Genomic DNA, 13,255 nt, shown 5'->3' with positions numbered 1-13,255 from the left:
AATGTGGTTATCCTACAGACCATCCTGTAAAACAGGCTCAGGGCTTCTGCTTGGAAACTCTGCTCAGTTCTTGGTGCAAAACAGATTTAATGAGCTATGAGGCACCAAACTGACGACAGAGTGTAAACAGCAGCCGGTAGGATCGTAAAAGGTTTTTTTTCCAAAAAATCTTTTTAAGCACTGTGTTGTCAAATAACAGTCCCCAGACTGATAAAATGCAGCACTCGGGCATATCACTATGGAGCACAGCAGGATTTTTGCTTCAGACTAGCTGATAAAAAGCTTGATGTATCCTCATCCAGCTAGCTATCCTTCAGGCTGTGCTTTTAAGACAAACAGCAGCAGCAAGCATTTGTCTGCTGTTTCTTTCTTAAAACCAAGATGTTCTGCAATTCAGAATTAACAGATGGGGCAATAAGAAAAGAGAGTATGGTGGTTTTTTTGTTTTGTTTTGGTTTGGGTTTTTTTTGTCACTTCCTCAAAGTCACTTTGAAGAATGTTTCCAGCAATGACAGGCTGGTGTCAGGAGAGGAACACTGTGCTTTGAATGTGGATGTCTACCACTGAGTTGTACTCACCCCCATAAGGCTGTGTGACTGAGGCCAGGGAACACCAGGGAAGTACTTCCCACTCATTACACACATCCAACTGGGCAAAACCCTCACACCACTGTTGGTGTCAAAGGCAAAACCCCTGGCAAAATATATCACATCACATCTTTAACTTCACTCTCCTGCTAACATACTCAGTGGTCCCACTTTGGACCTGGAGGGAGAAGAAAGACGAAGCATTCTTACCTCCATTGCTGTCATCACAATTTGTGATCCACCGTCTGCCAAGTTTTCAAATGCATCTAGAGGTAGAAGAAAGAAAATCTTATTTCATGAGGAGGAAGCAAGAATGCAACACAGGCTGTGACAGTTGAGAAGCAGCGCTGCAGCCCCTGTGCTGGGATGCTCTGGCTGTTTCAGGTGTCCACCCACAGTCCTGCCTAGCCACATCTCATTTCTATGCTAGATACCCTTTCTACCTTGGCCCTTGGATCACAGCTTGGGAAAGGATCCCAATTGTAGATCCCAATTGGCAAAAATATAGCGAAAGGGAGTGCTGAATGTGACTGTTTTCATCTCCTCTCATGGTTTGTTTCATTTGTACCTCCCCACTGAAGACTGACAGGAGAACGGTGTACTAAGAAAACACATCTTCCCACAGGGAAACTTTCTGTTGGTCCTATTCCACCTTCCCTGGCAGTGAGTGATCACAGTGTGCCCTAAAGAAAAGTGATTTTCTTGAAGTCATTAGTATGCCTTGCAAGCTTTTTCCAGGGAATATAAATGCAGATGCTGCTGTTATTCAGCTAGAGTTTGAAATTAACATTGCTGAAAGTTTTCTGACAGAGCATTTTGCCATCAGAAAATGTAAATCCATTCAAATATTGATATTCTATGTGCACATTTATATTGCAGTTTGACTAGGAGAAATGTTCAAGTCCAAGTGTTTGGGTAACGTCAAAACAGTATTTTGAGTTCTTTTTAGTTATTTTGAAATTACTTTTCTCCTAGAAATGTGCTGTTATAAACAGTAATAAAAAGTTGAAACAAATTTAAGACCATCTATCCTCGAATGACACATTCCTCCAGGAGACTGTTTCCCCATCCTGAATGCAAAAGGCATTACAAGATTTTTGAAACCTGCCCAGCCTTAGCCAAAAGTGCAAGGCTGCCGGGATAGTGTAAGAACAGAGCACATCTACCCCTTAGGAGGCAACAAGAGTTACCTATATGATCCAGAGCAGAGACAAAGCAGCAAGGAAAGCTAACTGATGAAGCACATCCAGCTCTGAAGAAAGGCAAGGAACAAGGAACTCACAGAATCATAATAGAATCATAAGATGGTTGAGTTGGAATGGCTCTTAAAGACCACCTAATTCCAATCCCCTTGCCATGGGCAGGAGCACATTCCACTAGACCAGGTCACTCAAAGCCCCATCCAGCCTGGCCTTGAACACTTCCAGCGGTGGGTCATCTGCAGACTGCCCTGGCAACCTGTGAGAGTGCCTCACCACCCTCACAAGGAAGGACTTCTGCCTAATAGCTAATCTAAATCTGTCTTCTTTCAGTTTAAAGTCATTAAATCCTCATATTGTACCCAGCTCCTTGAAACGGTTGTATTTGCAGATCTGGACTTGTTCCTAGCAGTCTTTCTAGGAATAAGTGGCAGTGCTACAGTTACCTTCTCTGGGCAGAGGTAAGTGCCCCTTTGCTGCTTTGTTAACTCCACTTAAATAGAGTTTGCAAAGAAGCTGCTGCTTTTGGTTTGGGTCTCATCTCTGGCTATCTTGAAAGGATGAGTAATGATTTAATGGGACACATTTTATCTTCCCTGCTGCATTCACGTTGTCACAAAGGTGGACTGCCTTTTATTCCCACTTGGCACTCTTATCCTCTCCTGTAACAATCTTATTCACAATGATTTGAAAAGTTTGAGAAATGTATTCCACATTAAGCCCTCTATAAAGCGATAACTGAAAGAGTTGAGAACGTTTTAAGACAGTCATTACAGACAGCAATGAAACTTTCAGAGATTCCTTTCCACATGGGTATAAAGGAGTTGTCTTTACCCAGGCACTTAAAATATAAGAGGACCTTTTTTTTAAGATGTAAAAAACAAAGACCATGGTACTAATTTAGGCATAAAGATTTTCATCTATAGCACATGACATGTAAAATCACAAAAACTGGGTGTTTACAAGTTATCTGGTTTTTAATGAAAGCATTAAAATCAGGACATGCCCTGACTTTCTGAGCTGCCTCTGCTGTGATCCTTTGATTTGGGATTTTAGACAGTGTCGTCCAGGTGGATTCATTGACCACTGTTGGCCCATAAAGCATTAGAGGCAAAAATACATGGGGAAAAAAATCAACAGTCATTTCCACACACAGTTGAAAACCAACTTGTTCCAAAGATGAACTAAATTGCTGCAGCGATGTTCCAGCACATGGGTCAGAGTTGCTGGGTTTGTTTAACTACTGTTATTTCCAGTCTTATTAGTAGAGTAGAAAAATGTATACTTCTGTAAAACAGAAATCCATTTCCTTTCAGGCAAAGGCTTATTTACAGTCACTCTCTCCTTACAACTACCACACAATAGCTGGATGCAACACAGAGTATGAATCTGCCTATCCACTGAGGATCTCAGACATCTCCCTAGCAAAAAAATGAGAGATCTTTACAAAAGTTGGTGGGAAAAATAATTTCCCCATTTAAAAATGAAAAAGAAACACTTCCCTTACTGTGATTCAAATCTCTCTGACTCAACCAAATCAGAAAGCATTCCACTTGCCATGTGCTGCCTCACTCCTCTAGTGAAGAACGCATGCAATCTCCCTCAGTGGTACTACACCATCCTGGAGGAAACTCTGCTGTGGACAAGGATGCTCAAGCTTGTGTGGCAGGGCACCAATGCAAGCACATATCTTGTTTTTAGAAAATTAGTCTTAGTGCATAAGGACTCTAAGGACAAACCTGCAGAGGCCAGGCATCAAAAAAGGACTGGCAGTTGAAGCAGCTCTGGATACACATTATCGTCACTCCTCAGCAGGGAAAGTCATAAGGCAATATGGTGCTGCTGCAACCTGCAGTCATTCTCATGAGCAATGATGGGAAAATGGGCAACAACCTTCTTTCTATCTCCTTTCACTGAGCTCATCACTGCATTCCTGACTGGTGCTTTCTCTCGGCCACAAATTGCTCTCTACCAGCCAGTTTCTCCTGTGAGCAGGATACAAATCTGGCTCCTGGCAAACAAGCTGCACGAAGGGATGCCTGGACCATGAGGCAGGTTTGTTATTTCCAAGCTACGCTGTTAAACATGTACAATCACATCTAGCATCGTGTTCCTTGCCTCCTGCTGCTGCCCTCAATCTGGCTCAGGGAGGGAGCAACCCTGCTGCCACATCCCGTGCCTGACCCCAAGCCCTAGCCCCCAAACTCACAGGTCATGGTTTCAAAGCGCAGCATGCAGCACACAAAGTCACAGAAGCCAATTCTCCTGGTAGTATCACCATATCGCAAGGCCATGAGCTGCAGGAGTTGCTCACTGGCAGCCAGACCTGTTGAGGGAAGAACGACAGCATTAGTGACACACTATGGGATGATGGACCAGCTCTGATGGCCTTGAGCACCCTGCAAAGAAGCTGGGACCTTCTCTCAGCCCTCCACCCTCTCATGCCAGGTCTCTGCATCCCTGGACAGCAGCTCGCCTCTCTGCAGGTTAGAATCATAGAATCATTACAGTTGGAACAGATGTTAAAGATCATCAAATCCAACCACTAACCTCACACTGCCAAGCCCATCACTAAGCCGTGTCCCTCAGTACCTCAGCTACGCATCTTTTAAATATCTCCAGGGTTGGGGACTCCACTACCTCCCTGGGCAGCCCAGGCCAGCGTCTAACAACCCTCTCAGTGAAAAAGCTCTTCCTAATACCTAATTTAAGCTTCCCCTGATGCAACTTGAGGCCATTTCCCCTTGTCCTATCATTCATTACTGTGGAGAAGAGACCAACTCTCACCTCACGCCAGCTCCCCTTCAGGTAGTTGTTAGAGAGTGATCATGTCTCCTCTCAGCCTCCTCTTCTCCAGGCTAAACACCCCCAGCTCCCTCAGCTACTCCTCATCAGACTTGTTCTCCAGATCCTTCATCAGCTTCATTTCCCATCTCTGGACATGCTCCAGCACCCCGGTGCTCTTCTTGTAGTGAGGGGCCCAGAACTGAACACAGTATTCACAGTGCAGCCTCACCAGTGCCAAGTACAGAGGAGCAATCACTTCTTTGGCTCTGATGGTCACACTACTTCTGATACAAGCCAGGATGCCATTGGCCTTCTTGGCCACATGGGCACATGCTCACACATAAGAGTTGGGGTAGGGTGATGGAAAATCAAAGTCCTTGCAGCCATTTATTCAAATCATGGCTTGGGTCAGCAAGCAGGAAACACTGAGCTAACTAATGTAGTTTTACCTTGCTTTGCCTTTTTAGCTTTTCTTTTCTATAAGAAAGGTTGATTTTCTTTGGCTCATAGCTGTTAAAGTCTGAGCGTGGCATTTACAATGCCACTGTCACTTTCTGAGAAACAGGGAGATGCCACACACTGATGCTATTATTCAGTACAGCATGCCTGGGATTCTTAATTCTTACATTTTACTTTCTATTAGAAAATGGTGAAGGGTGCATTTCTTTCTTATTAGCTGATTATTCAGTATTTGTGTCACAGTCTGTTTAGATGGAAATTGTTATTCAATTGAATGAGCAAAAATTGCCTTTCAGAATGATTCTTTTATTGGTTAAATAAAGCTACCCTAAATGTGTCAGCTGTATAAGAGGAATGATTTAAATATATTTTTCACTAAAAGCTGATTTGCCAAACAAAAGAGAATTTTTCTGCAGAGGGCTGGACTGATAGCTTCGGTTTAATGCATTCTGTGAGACTTCAGAAAAGTCTCATTCACCTGTCCCTAGAAAACTTCAGCTGGAAGAGAAGTAACTTTCCTGCTTCCTCATCTAGCTCTACATTTTTCAGTTATAACAAACTTATCACAGAAATAAATTAGTTGACAAGCAGAAAGGGAATCATTTCTCTACACCTGTAAAGTGAGAGATATAGCCAACAGACGTGTGTTAGCATGCCAGCAAACTCTGGTTTTATGAGTTGGAGCAGGTCTCCAGCAGGAAGCTGACACACAATGCAGAATATTTCAATAATGGATATATATTTGGGTTTAAATATATTACAAATGAAGATAAATCTGATTTCAGATTTTTATTTTTCTAGGAGGAAAAGCTAGTAATTAAAAAAAAAATCTTTGGTTCTTGTTTTAAACCACTGCCAAGAACAACTGTAGTGGTGAGCAGTGAATTCTATCACATTTTTAACCTTTTGAAGGCAGCGGGAACTCAAAGGAGCGCTCTCTGGAGGGCAGATTCCAGCGAGCATTGCAGTGCTGCTTACAAGGTGCTATAATCATGTCTCACACTGGTAAAACACTGACAATTTGGCCTGGTCAGTCTGGAATACACTTGCTCTGAAATCTGCTCACTTGGAAATGTGTCTCAATTAACACCATCAACAAAGTTAATCATCGACATCAGTCTCCTCTGTTTTCAAGACATTTCAGTTAAGTGCTATTGCTTATTTATAGGTTACTCTCCCCACCTTTTGTCAACTGAATTCTTCAGTCTGGTTTGAGTCAAGCTTTAAAACACAGACTTTTTAAATCACAAACGTTAAGTTTATATGGCATTTAACATTGCCAGTGAGGAGTTTGCAAATATACCAAGCCAATGGTCCTGCATTTCAAGGCAGCACTGCCGTTAACACAGCGAGCCTGCTTCACTCTGGCAGAAAATGTGATCCATTGTGCTTTGAAGCATTAGGACAAGAGTGAAAATGAAGCACACACTGCCATGTTTGCTGAAGAAAGCATTGAATGCTTCAGGGAACAGCTGTCTAAGAGCTGTGTTTAGGTACATTAGTGCCATTCCCAGAGGTAGCACTGACCTCCCAAATGCTTTTGGGGGCTGTCCTCTCCTTCGTGCTTAAAGCCAGGACAGGGATCATCTTAATGCAAAGCCAGATTGAAATGCAACTGTCTGGCTCAGAAGAAGGCAAGAATGAGCTTCTAATTTTCTTTTTTTCCCTGCTCAGAACTGCTTATAACCTGACATGTATTGATCTTGCCATTTAACAGTGTCTTTTTATCCATTCAAAAAACTGTTTTGGCTGCCAGGGCTTCTCAGTGCACAATTTTTCCTTCCAGCTTTACACTTTAGCACTTTTCTTACCAAATGGACCTGGCAGCTTCTCCTTTGATATTTGGCACATTAGTGTTGTGCTCATCAGGCAGAGGCTAATGTTTTGTCCACCTCTCAGCAGCCAAAAAATTACACATACATCCCCCGAGCTGATGGCTTCCATGGGTAGCGATTATGCACCAGGTTGCTCTTGGGGACAACACACCTCCAAGCTCCAGGTAGCCAAACAGGAGCTTCTCGACTGTACAGTTACAAGAATATTGCTGTCTCAGAGTTGCATTTCATGCACAAATTGTCCAGCAAGATGACCCAGCTGAAATGCTTGGCTCACAGGAGGGGTCCCACGCACGCATTGCAAGCTTCAGCATTCCTGTAGCCAACAGAGGTCAGTGCAAACTAAAGAAATGTCTGTCCCTGCCCTTACCTTCCTGACTTGGTCACTGTCCTCGAGAGAAACCGCAGGAACTGGGACAAGGGCAAGTGTCCACTGTTCCTTGCACCTTTCCTCTGATGGATATTCTGTCCATAACCTAGGGAGGCTACAGATAAGCTAGTCTGCAGGCTCTGGCCCATGCGGTACTTCTCTGCATCTCTCTGCTGATTTCCCAGATGCAGTGCAAAGGGTTTCTCTCTGAAATCAGCTTTGTCTTATTGCCCTAAACCAATGCAGATTTCTGAGCAGAGCTATGATCTAACTGGTAGCTCTGTGCAATCCAAACTTCTTTCTCCCTGAAGCTTTTTTCTTTCCTCTCTATCATCCTTTCCTTCATTGCCACAGGGGCAAGAAGGGGAGCTGCTCAGCACCTATGCACATACCTGCTCTCTGTATTGCGCTCTTCATTTCAGACACATCGAGATATCCAGAATGATTTCTGTCTTCCTTGCTGAAGATATCCTAAAAAAATATTGCAGAGGCAGATTTCAAGCCCATATTGGCATTCCCCAAATTTACCACTAGAAAAAATTATGTAAGGTGCTTTCCCTCCTTAATAAATAGGTGGAAAGAAAGATGAGTTGGGGTGACTGTGATGAGGAATATCCATTTCCAGAAGGCTCAGACAGTATGTTACTGTTTAAGTTACACATACTACCTACCAAACTCACAGTTTTGGGTGGGTGGAAACTTTTTTGTTCACTCTGCTTGGTTTATGTGTGTAGGCAATACTCACACCTTCATTAACAAAAAGACATTATCTATGAGACGTGGAATAAGCCAGGAGTCCCCAAGTCCCAGAATGGTGTGGATTCATCTTTCACAACTCACCTTTGAAAGCCCACAAGCCCCACTTAAGGTGCTGTCAGTGGGAAGTGCACCATTGCTACATGGGAAACTGGACTAGGTGCCCTCAAACCACTTCAAGAGGGGCAAAATGAAGTAGGAGCTCATCCAACTCTGAGGCTTCAGGAAACCTTCCCAATCTGCACTAAAACTGAAGGAGAAGGACCTCATGCAGAGAAGCTGCCATGCATGCCCCAGCTCTGACTTTAAGTGTGACCCTAAATACCAAGCTACTGTCCTCACTGCTTCCAAAACTAATGCTTATCCTGGAGCAGAAACATTTCTCCCAGATAAAACTTCATCGCATCCTACACATTTCTACTACAAACTGCAGCAATGAGAAAGTGACATTTTTCACATGACTGTTCAAGAATTCATTTAAAAAGCTTAGAGAGCCTTTTTAAAAAAATGCCAGTGGTGGCACACAGCAATTTTCAACAAATTCTGAGCCTAATTGGCCTTTCTATTTTTTCCCACTTTTTTCCCCTTAATATTCCCCCACACCAGAAAAGCCTCAGCTGCTTGTTTGGAGCACTCTACATACACCACTGCTTCCTGAGCTCTCAGCCTTTACATGAGAGGATGGAAACCTGACCCACTAAACAAGCAACCTTTGCAACATTTTTTTCCCCCCAGTGCTTTGGTATCACACAGCATCTGTGCCCTGCTGATGAGAAGTCCGAGAGTACAGTGGTGGCAGAGAACAGAGAAAGCAGCCCCCATGTACCATGTACTTCGTGATTTTTCGCCAGAGGGTCCCAAACTCCTGCATTGTGAGTTGTCCGTTTGAGTTGAGCTGTGCCTTTAGTTAAGAATTGAACAGTTAATGAGAGCCAGCCTAGCTGTCTTCATTCCCGAGGATGCTGCCTTCACAGAAACACAGACATAAGATGCAGTCTCTTCTGTCTGTCACTTCATCTTGAGAAAGCCAAGAGCTTTTCTGCTCCCAATTATGCTTAAATTCACCCTCTCTGGCACATTGTACAGCTGCTCACAAACAACAGAAAGTTTCCATTTATATGGTGTCTTAACCACAAGGGAACCTGTGGTGATAACTTCAGTTGACATTTAGCCACTGAGCACAGAGGGCCCTGTGGATAAATGTGACCCCATGCTCCAGGCCATGTGTGCACAGTGCCTTGCCTCTGTGTGTGAGGCAGCACTGTATCAGCTCTGGTTGGCTGGTTTCTCCGGAGGAAAAGGCACTGAAGGAGCCAAGAGTGCGAGGAACCGATCCTGATGCCTGCTGTCAGAAGGCAGCAGCAGCTTCTGAGCAATACAAACACCACACATGAGAAAACACTTCCCCATCATGAGCTGCAGGAACCTAGAGGCCTCAGCAGACATACCCCGGGGATGCTCAAAGGACTACGGATCTGCTTCCCTCCATAAACCACCTAAAAGTCCTGGGCAGCATGCAGTATCTCACCTAATGCAGCTGAGACGATGAAAACTCCCTGAAAGCAAAACTCATCATTAGTGAATTATAAGCAAAATGCCACTGCCATGAAACCTGAGTGAAAAAAGCCGATCCTGTCTTTGCAGGCCAGGATAGGTCACACTGGACATGGGCTACACACAGCCCAGAGAATGAAAAATCCATCTTGAATTAAAGCAGAGCAGTGACTTTGTCAGTTCTTTGAACGTGTCCTGCATTCACAGAGCCCACTTAGCCCAGGAGGGGCTTTGGTAAGGGGGAGAAGTCTCTTTCACTGCCTAGATGCAGAAAGCTGGAAAGACAGAGGGACTTCTGGTCATTTTTTATTCATTCCCTGTCAGTTTGTAAAGGTCTGAAAATGTCTCAAAGTTGTCTTAAAGACATAGAAGAAGAGAGACAGTGAGCAAACAAGGGGGAGAAAACACACTGGGGAGGATTTATGTTTTCATCAAGGAGCCCTCTTGTTCTACAAGGACTAGCAATGTATTTCCAGTGTTGTCTTGTTAACAGTAAAAAGTCTGTGTGATTCATCTAAATAGGGAAAGTACAGTAGAAAGGATAAACATCCTGCCAGACACATGCCTGCAATTTGGTAGTGACACTGCTTCTCCCATAGCTCTGCTAGCAGCCTGCCCAAGCTGCTGCCATAGGACAGCGTGGCTGCAGCTGTGAGGGAAGGGCTGACCTACACCTCACCTCTGTGCTGCCTCCTCCCCTCGGGCTTCTGCCTGGGACCTGCGCCAGAGGGTGACTCTTAGCCAAGCTCTGGGCCATGCAGAGGGGAAAGAGAGAGCAAAAAGTTTGTTGGCAGCAGCAGGTTGATCCTCACCTCAGACACACCAAAGAGATGGTATGCATGGCAAAGTCCTGCATAGACTCTGGGACAGTTATTTATTGAGGATTGTGGCTAATATTTACTTGCAAGTTCTCACACTGGGATGCTCAGCTCAGCCATAACTCAAAGCAAGGATGGGCAGCACCAGGGAAGTTTATTGCTTCTGCTGAAAGGATACATCCATCAGAGCTAAAATGCCTCTGCATGAATCGAAGCTGAATCTTCCTCCCAGGCCGGTCATTTCATCTGCAAGGATTGACAAAACAGAAGGAATTAGTGAGAGCAAGGAGGATGACAGAGGCATCAGGTCACCGTTTGGAGGGAAAAAAGACACCACTCCAAAGACTCATGCAGCTAAAAAGCCCTAGATCTGGTTCAGATTCTCAAAGAGCAGCAAGGTCTACGTGCCAGGCCGAGAGCTTTGAAGGGATCTGATTTGTCTTAGACTACCTCTACAGCTTCCTTCCCCAAGGACAAGTGCCCTTGTTTAGGCTCACAGGTGGCTACTCTGCAGTCTCTGCCCACCTACCTGTCCTGATGGAAACTCCTTGCTCTTGAAATAAGGATAAGGGAAATGGTAGTAACAAGAAAGTCTATTTATGCTGAATTAGTGAGTCTTAAGAGCACTTTGAGCCTTGTGCATGACTGAGTTGGCTCAAGTCCTCTGGCTGGGCTCCTGTCTCATGCTAGGGACAAGTTAGGAAGGCTGGGAAATGCTGAAAGCCAGATTGAGGCTTTGCAGAGGTGTGATGCAGGCCAGAGCTGAAATGGGAGAAACTGGGTGACAGTGAGGAGAGTGGGAGGCACAACACCCTGGAGCACTCACTGGTGCAGCCCAGCTAGGGACTGAGCTCCTGCTGCAATTGGTGGGGCACAGAGCAGGAAAGCGTGAGTGTGGGAGCTGCACAGACATCCAGAAGGGCAGCATGGGGTAGGGTATGTCTGCAGAGCAGAGGCTATCCCTTGGCAGCAGTGGGAGGGGGAGAGGAGGGTGAAATTTGGCAGTCAGGCAGATGCACAGCTTTGCTGATGGCCACGCATTAAAGAGTCTGTTAGCAGCTGGTCTGGTTTGTATTGCCTCCTCCACATGAATGTTACTCTGATTTTCCTCAAAAAATGAAACCAAACTCTTGTGCACGTAAAGGAACCCTGCTGGAGACACTCCTCATTCCTCAAGATCCAACAGTGCAGTAAGCCACATTGAGGACTTTTTGAGGACCATCAGGACACCACTAAATCCTTGGTCTAATTTGCACTAGACTAAGAATAGGGAAGCACCAAAGACATTAGCTGGGCTGTAAAAGCTTTACCTTGCAGGAGCACTTTGTTAAGGAGTTCTTGCAGCTGCGAGGCATCGATAGCTGAGCCCTAATGCAGGATAAAATGCAAAGAGAGGTCTGTGAGCATAAAGTTTTATTCTGTGTCACTTTTGCCTGAAACTTCTGATTACTGATGCACTGTGGCAACCAAGAAGGACCTCTGCTTATATCAGAGGAGCAGCAGCACTCCCTTAGGAGCATAACAAGGCCCTTCATGCTGCTAGACCGCTCTTTGTCCTTTCCTACGAGAGTTTGCAGTGGAGTTACAGGCACTCCTGGCACCATGGGTGTTTCCACCAGCGATGGGAACCCTTGCTGACCTCACTAGCCCCTAGTTGGAGTGTTGTGAAGTGACAGGCACAGCAGGCAGCTGGATGAGTGGGCTGGGAGCACTGGCTCTGCTGCTGCGTTCCCTCTGAACTGCCTGCCCATCTGTGAACCTGATTGCCTCCCTCCTGGGACTCCCCCAGGGCATTCACCCTGGCCTCCCATGTTCATTTTCACCTTCAGGAATTGATATAGCTATTAACTGCAAGAGGTCCATTGTGCAAACACTTTTGGCAGTGATTTTTTTTTCCTTGACCAAGTCGAGGAGTTCTTTATAACAGTTTATTAAACCATTAAAAGCATCTCCTGTGAACACACAGATTTTGGCTCTGAAAGAGCAGGAATCAATTACTCAAATGCTGTCTGATGACTGGTTTCCAAATGCTGTGAAGGCAAATGGAAAAGGATGCTGATGAGAGGGGGGAATACTCAAGGCTTTCTAATTGCTTTCAGTAAATGAATGAATCCAAGCCAAAAAGATAAAATGGTACACATGCAAGTACATTTCACCAGCACAACCACAAATCTTCAACTCTCTGCTGATATATGGGGCTAGCCAATCTACAACAGCTGGATGTCCCATTTTTCTGGGGGTTTCTTGGCAGGCCAGTCAATACTGTGTTCCTCACTTGAGGACAGAGCTACATTTCAAAAAAAGACTTTTCTAAACAGATTTGTATTGACATTGTAGACCAGTTTTTATCTTTGCAAGTCCCCATGCCTGCCTTTGTCTTCATTTTTCAGCAAGATGCTTTAGATAGGATACCTGTTTAGCATATTTCAGGAAGACAGCCTTATAGGAACTGTCCAGGTTTTCCCGTGGTACATCCTGGAACAAAGACAAAATACCCACATAAAGTATTTGCTTACAAAATCGTCTGGAGACAGAACTCTGCAGATCCAAAGAGCACTTTAGAAAGGGCAGGGAATGTATAGTATAGGCTGCAGTTTTAACACCCAAAAAGTGGACTAGGAGCAAGGGACAGCTACTGCAGTGAAGGAAGAAGCATAGTTCGGATGCTATTGCACAGTACAGCCACGGAAGAGCAGCTCAGGGCCTAAGGAAGACAACACAGAGGGTGACAAGACAGCAGAGTGGAGTTTGGAGTTTAACAAATCTATATATGAATATAGAGATATAAAACCTGATCTTAATTGATGGCCCTTGGTTGAAATCACTGGCTTAGGTCGTGTGAAGATGCATGTGAACCAAGAAAATAGATCATGAGTTGACTCTTACTTTC

The 13,255-nt window shown here is 44.7% G+C and overlaps 1 protein-coding gene across 1 annotated transcript in view; it reads right to left on the bottom strand.

Annotated features, from left to right (window-relative positions):
* Positions 1–725: 725 nt before the first annotated feature.
* LOC104555084 (calpain-13) overlaps positions 726–13,255 on the bottom strand; it is a 47,558-nt gene continuing 35,028 nt past the window's right edge. The window contains exons 14-20 of the mRNA XM_061990367.1: positions 12,778–12,840; positions 11,676–11,733; positions 10,544–10,611; positions 8,820–8,888; positions 7,630–7,708; positions 3,996–4,112; positions 726–853 (exon numbers count right to left, since the gene is read on the bottom strand). Coding sequence (XP_061846351.1) covers positions 726–853; positions 3,996–4,112; positions 7,630–7,708; positions 8,820–8,888; positions 10,544–10,611; positions 11,676–11,733; positions 12,778–12,840 — 582 coding nt within the window. The remainder of the gene's footprint in view (positions 854–3,995; positions 4,113–7,629; positions 7,709–8,819; positions 8,889–10,543; positions 10,612–11,675; positions 11,734–12,777; positions 12,841–13,255) is intronic.

This window comes from Colius striatus, chromosome 2, assembly GCF_028858725.1.
Source record: "Colius striatus isolate bColStr4 chromosome 2, bColStr4.1.hap1, whole genome shotgun sequence".
Classification (NCBI taxonomy): domain Eukaryota; kingdom Metazoa; phylum Chordata; class Aves; order Coliiformes; family Coliidae; genus Colius; species Colius striatus.
The sequence above is the reverse complement of the archived record's forward strand: the minus strand, read 5'-3'. Positions and strand labels throughout refer to the sequence as shown.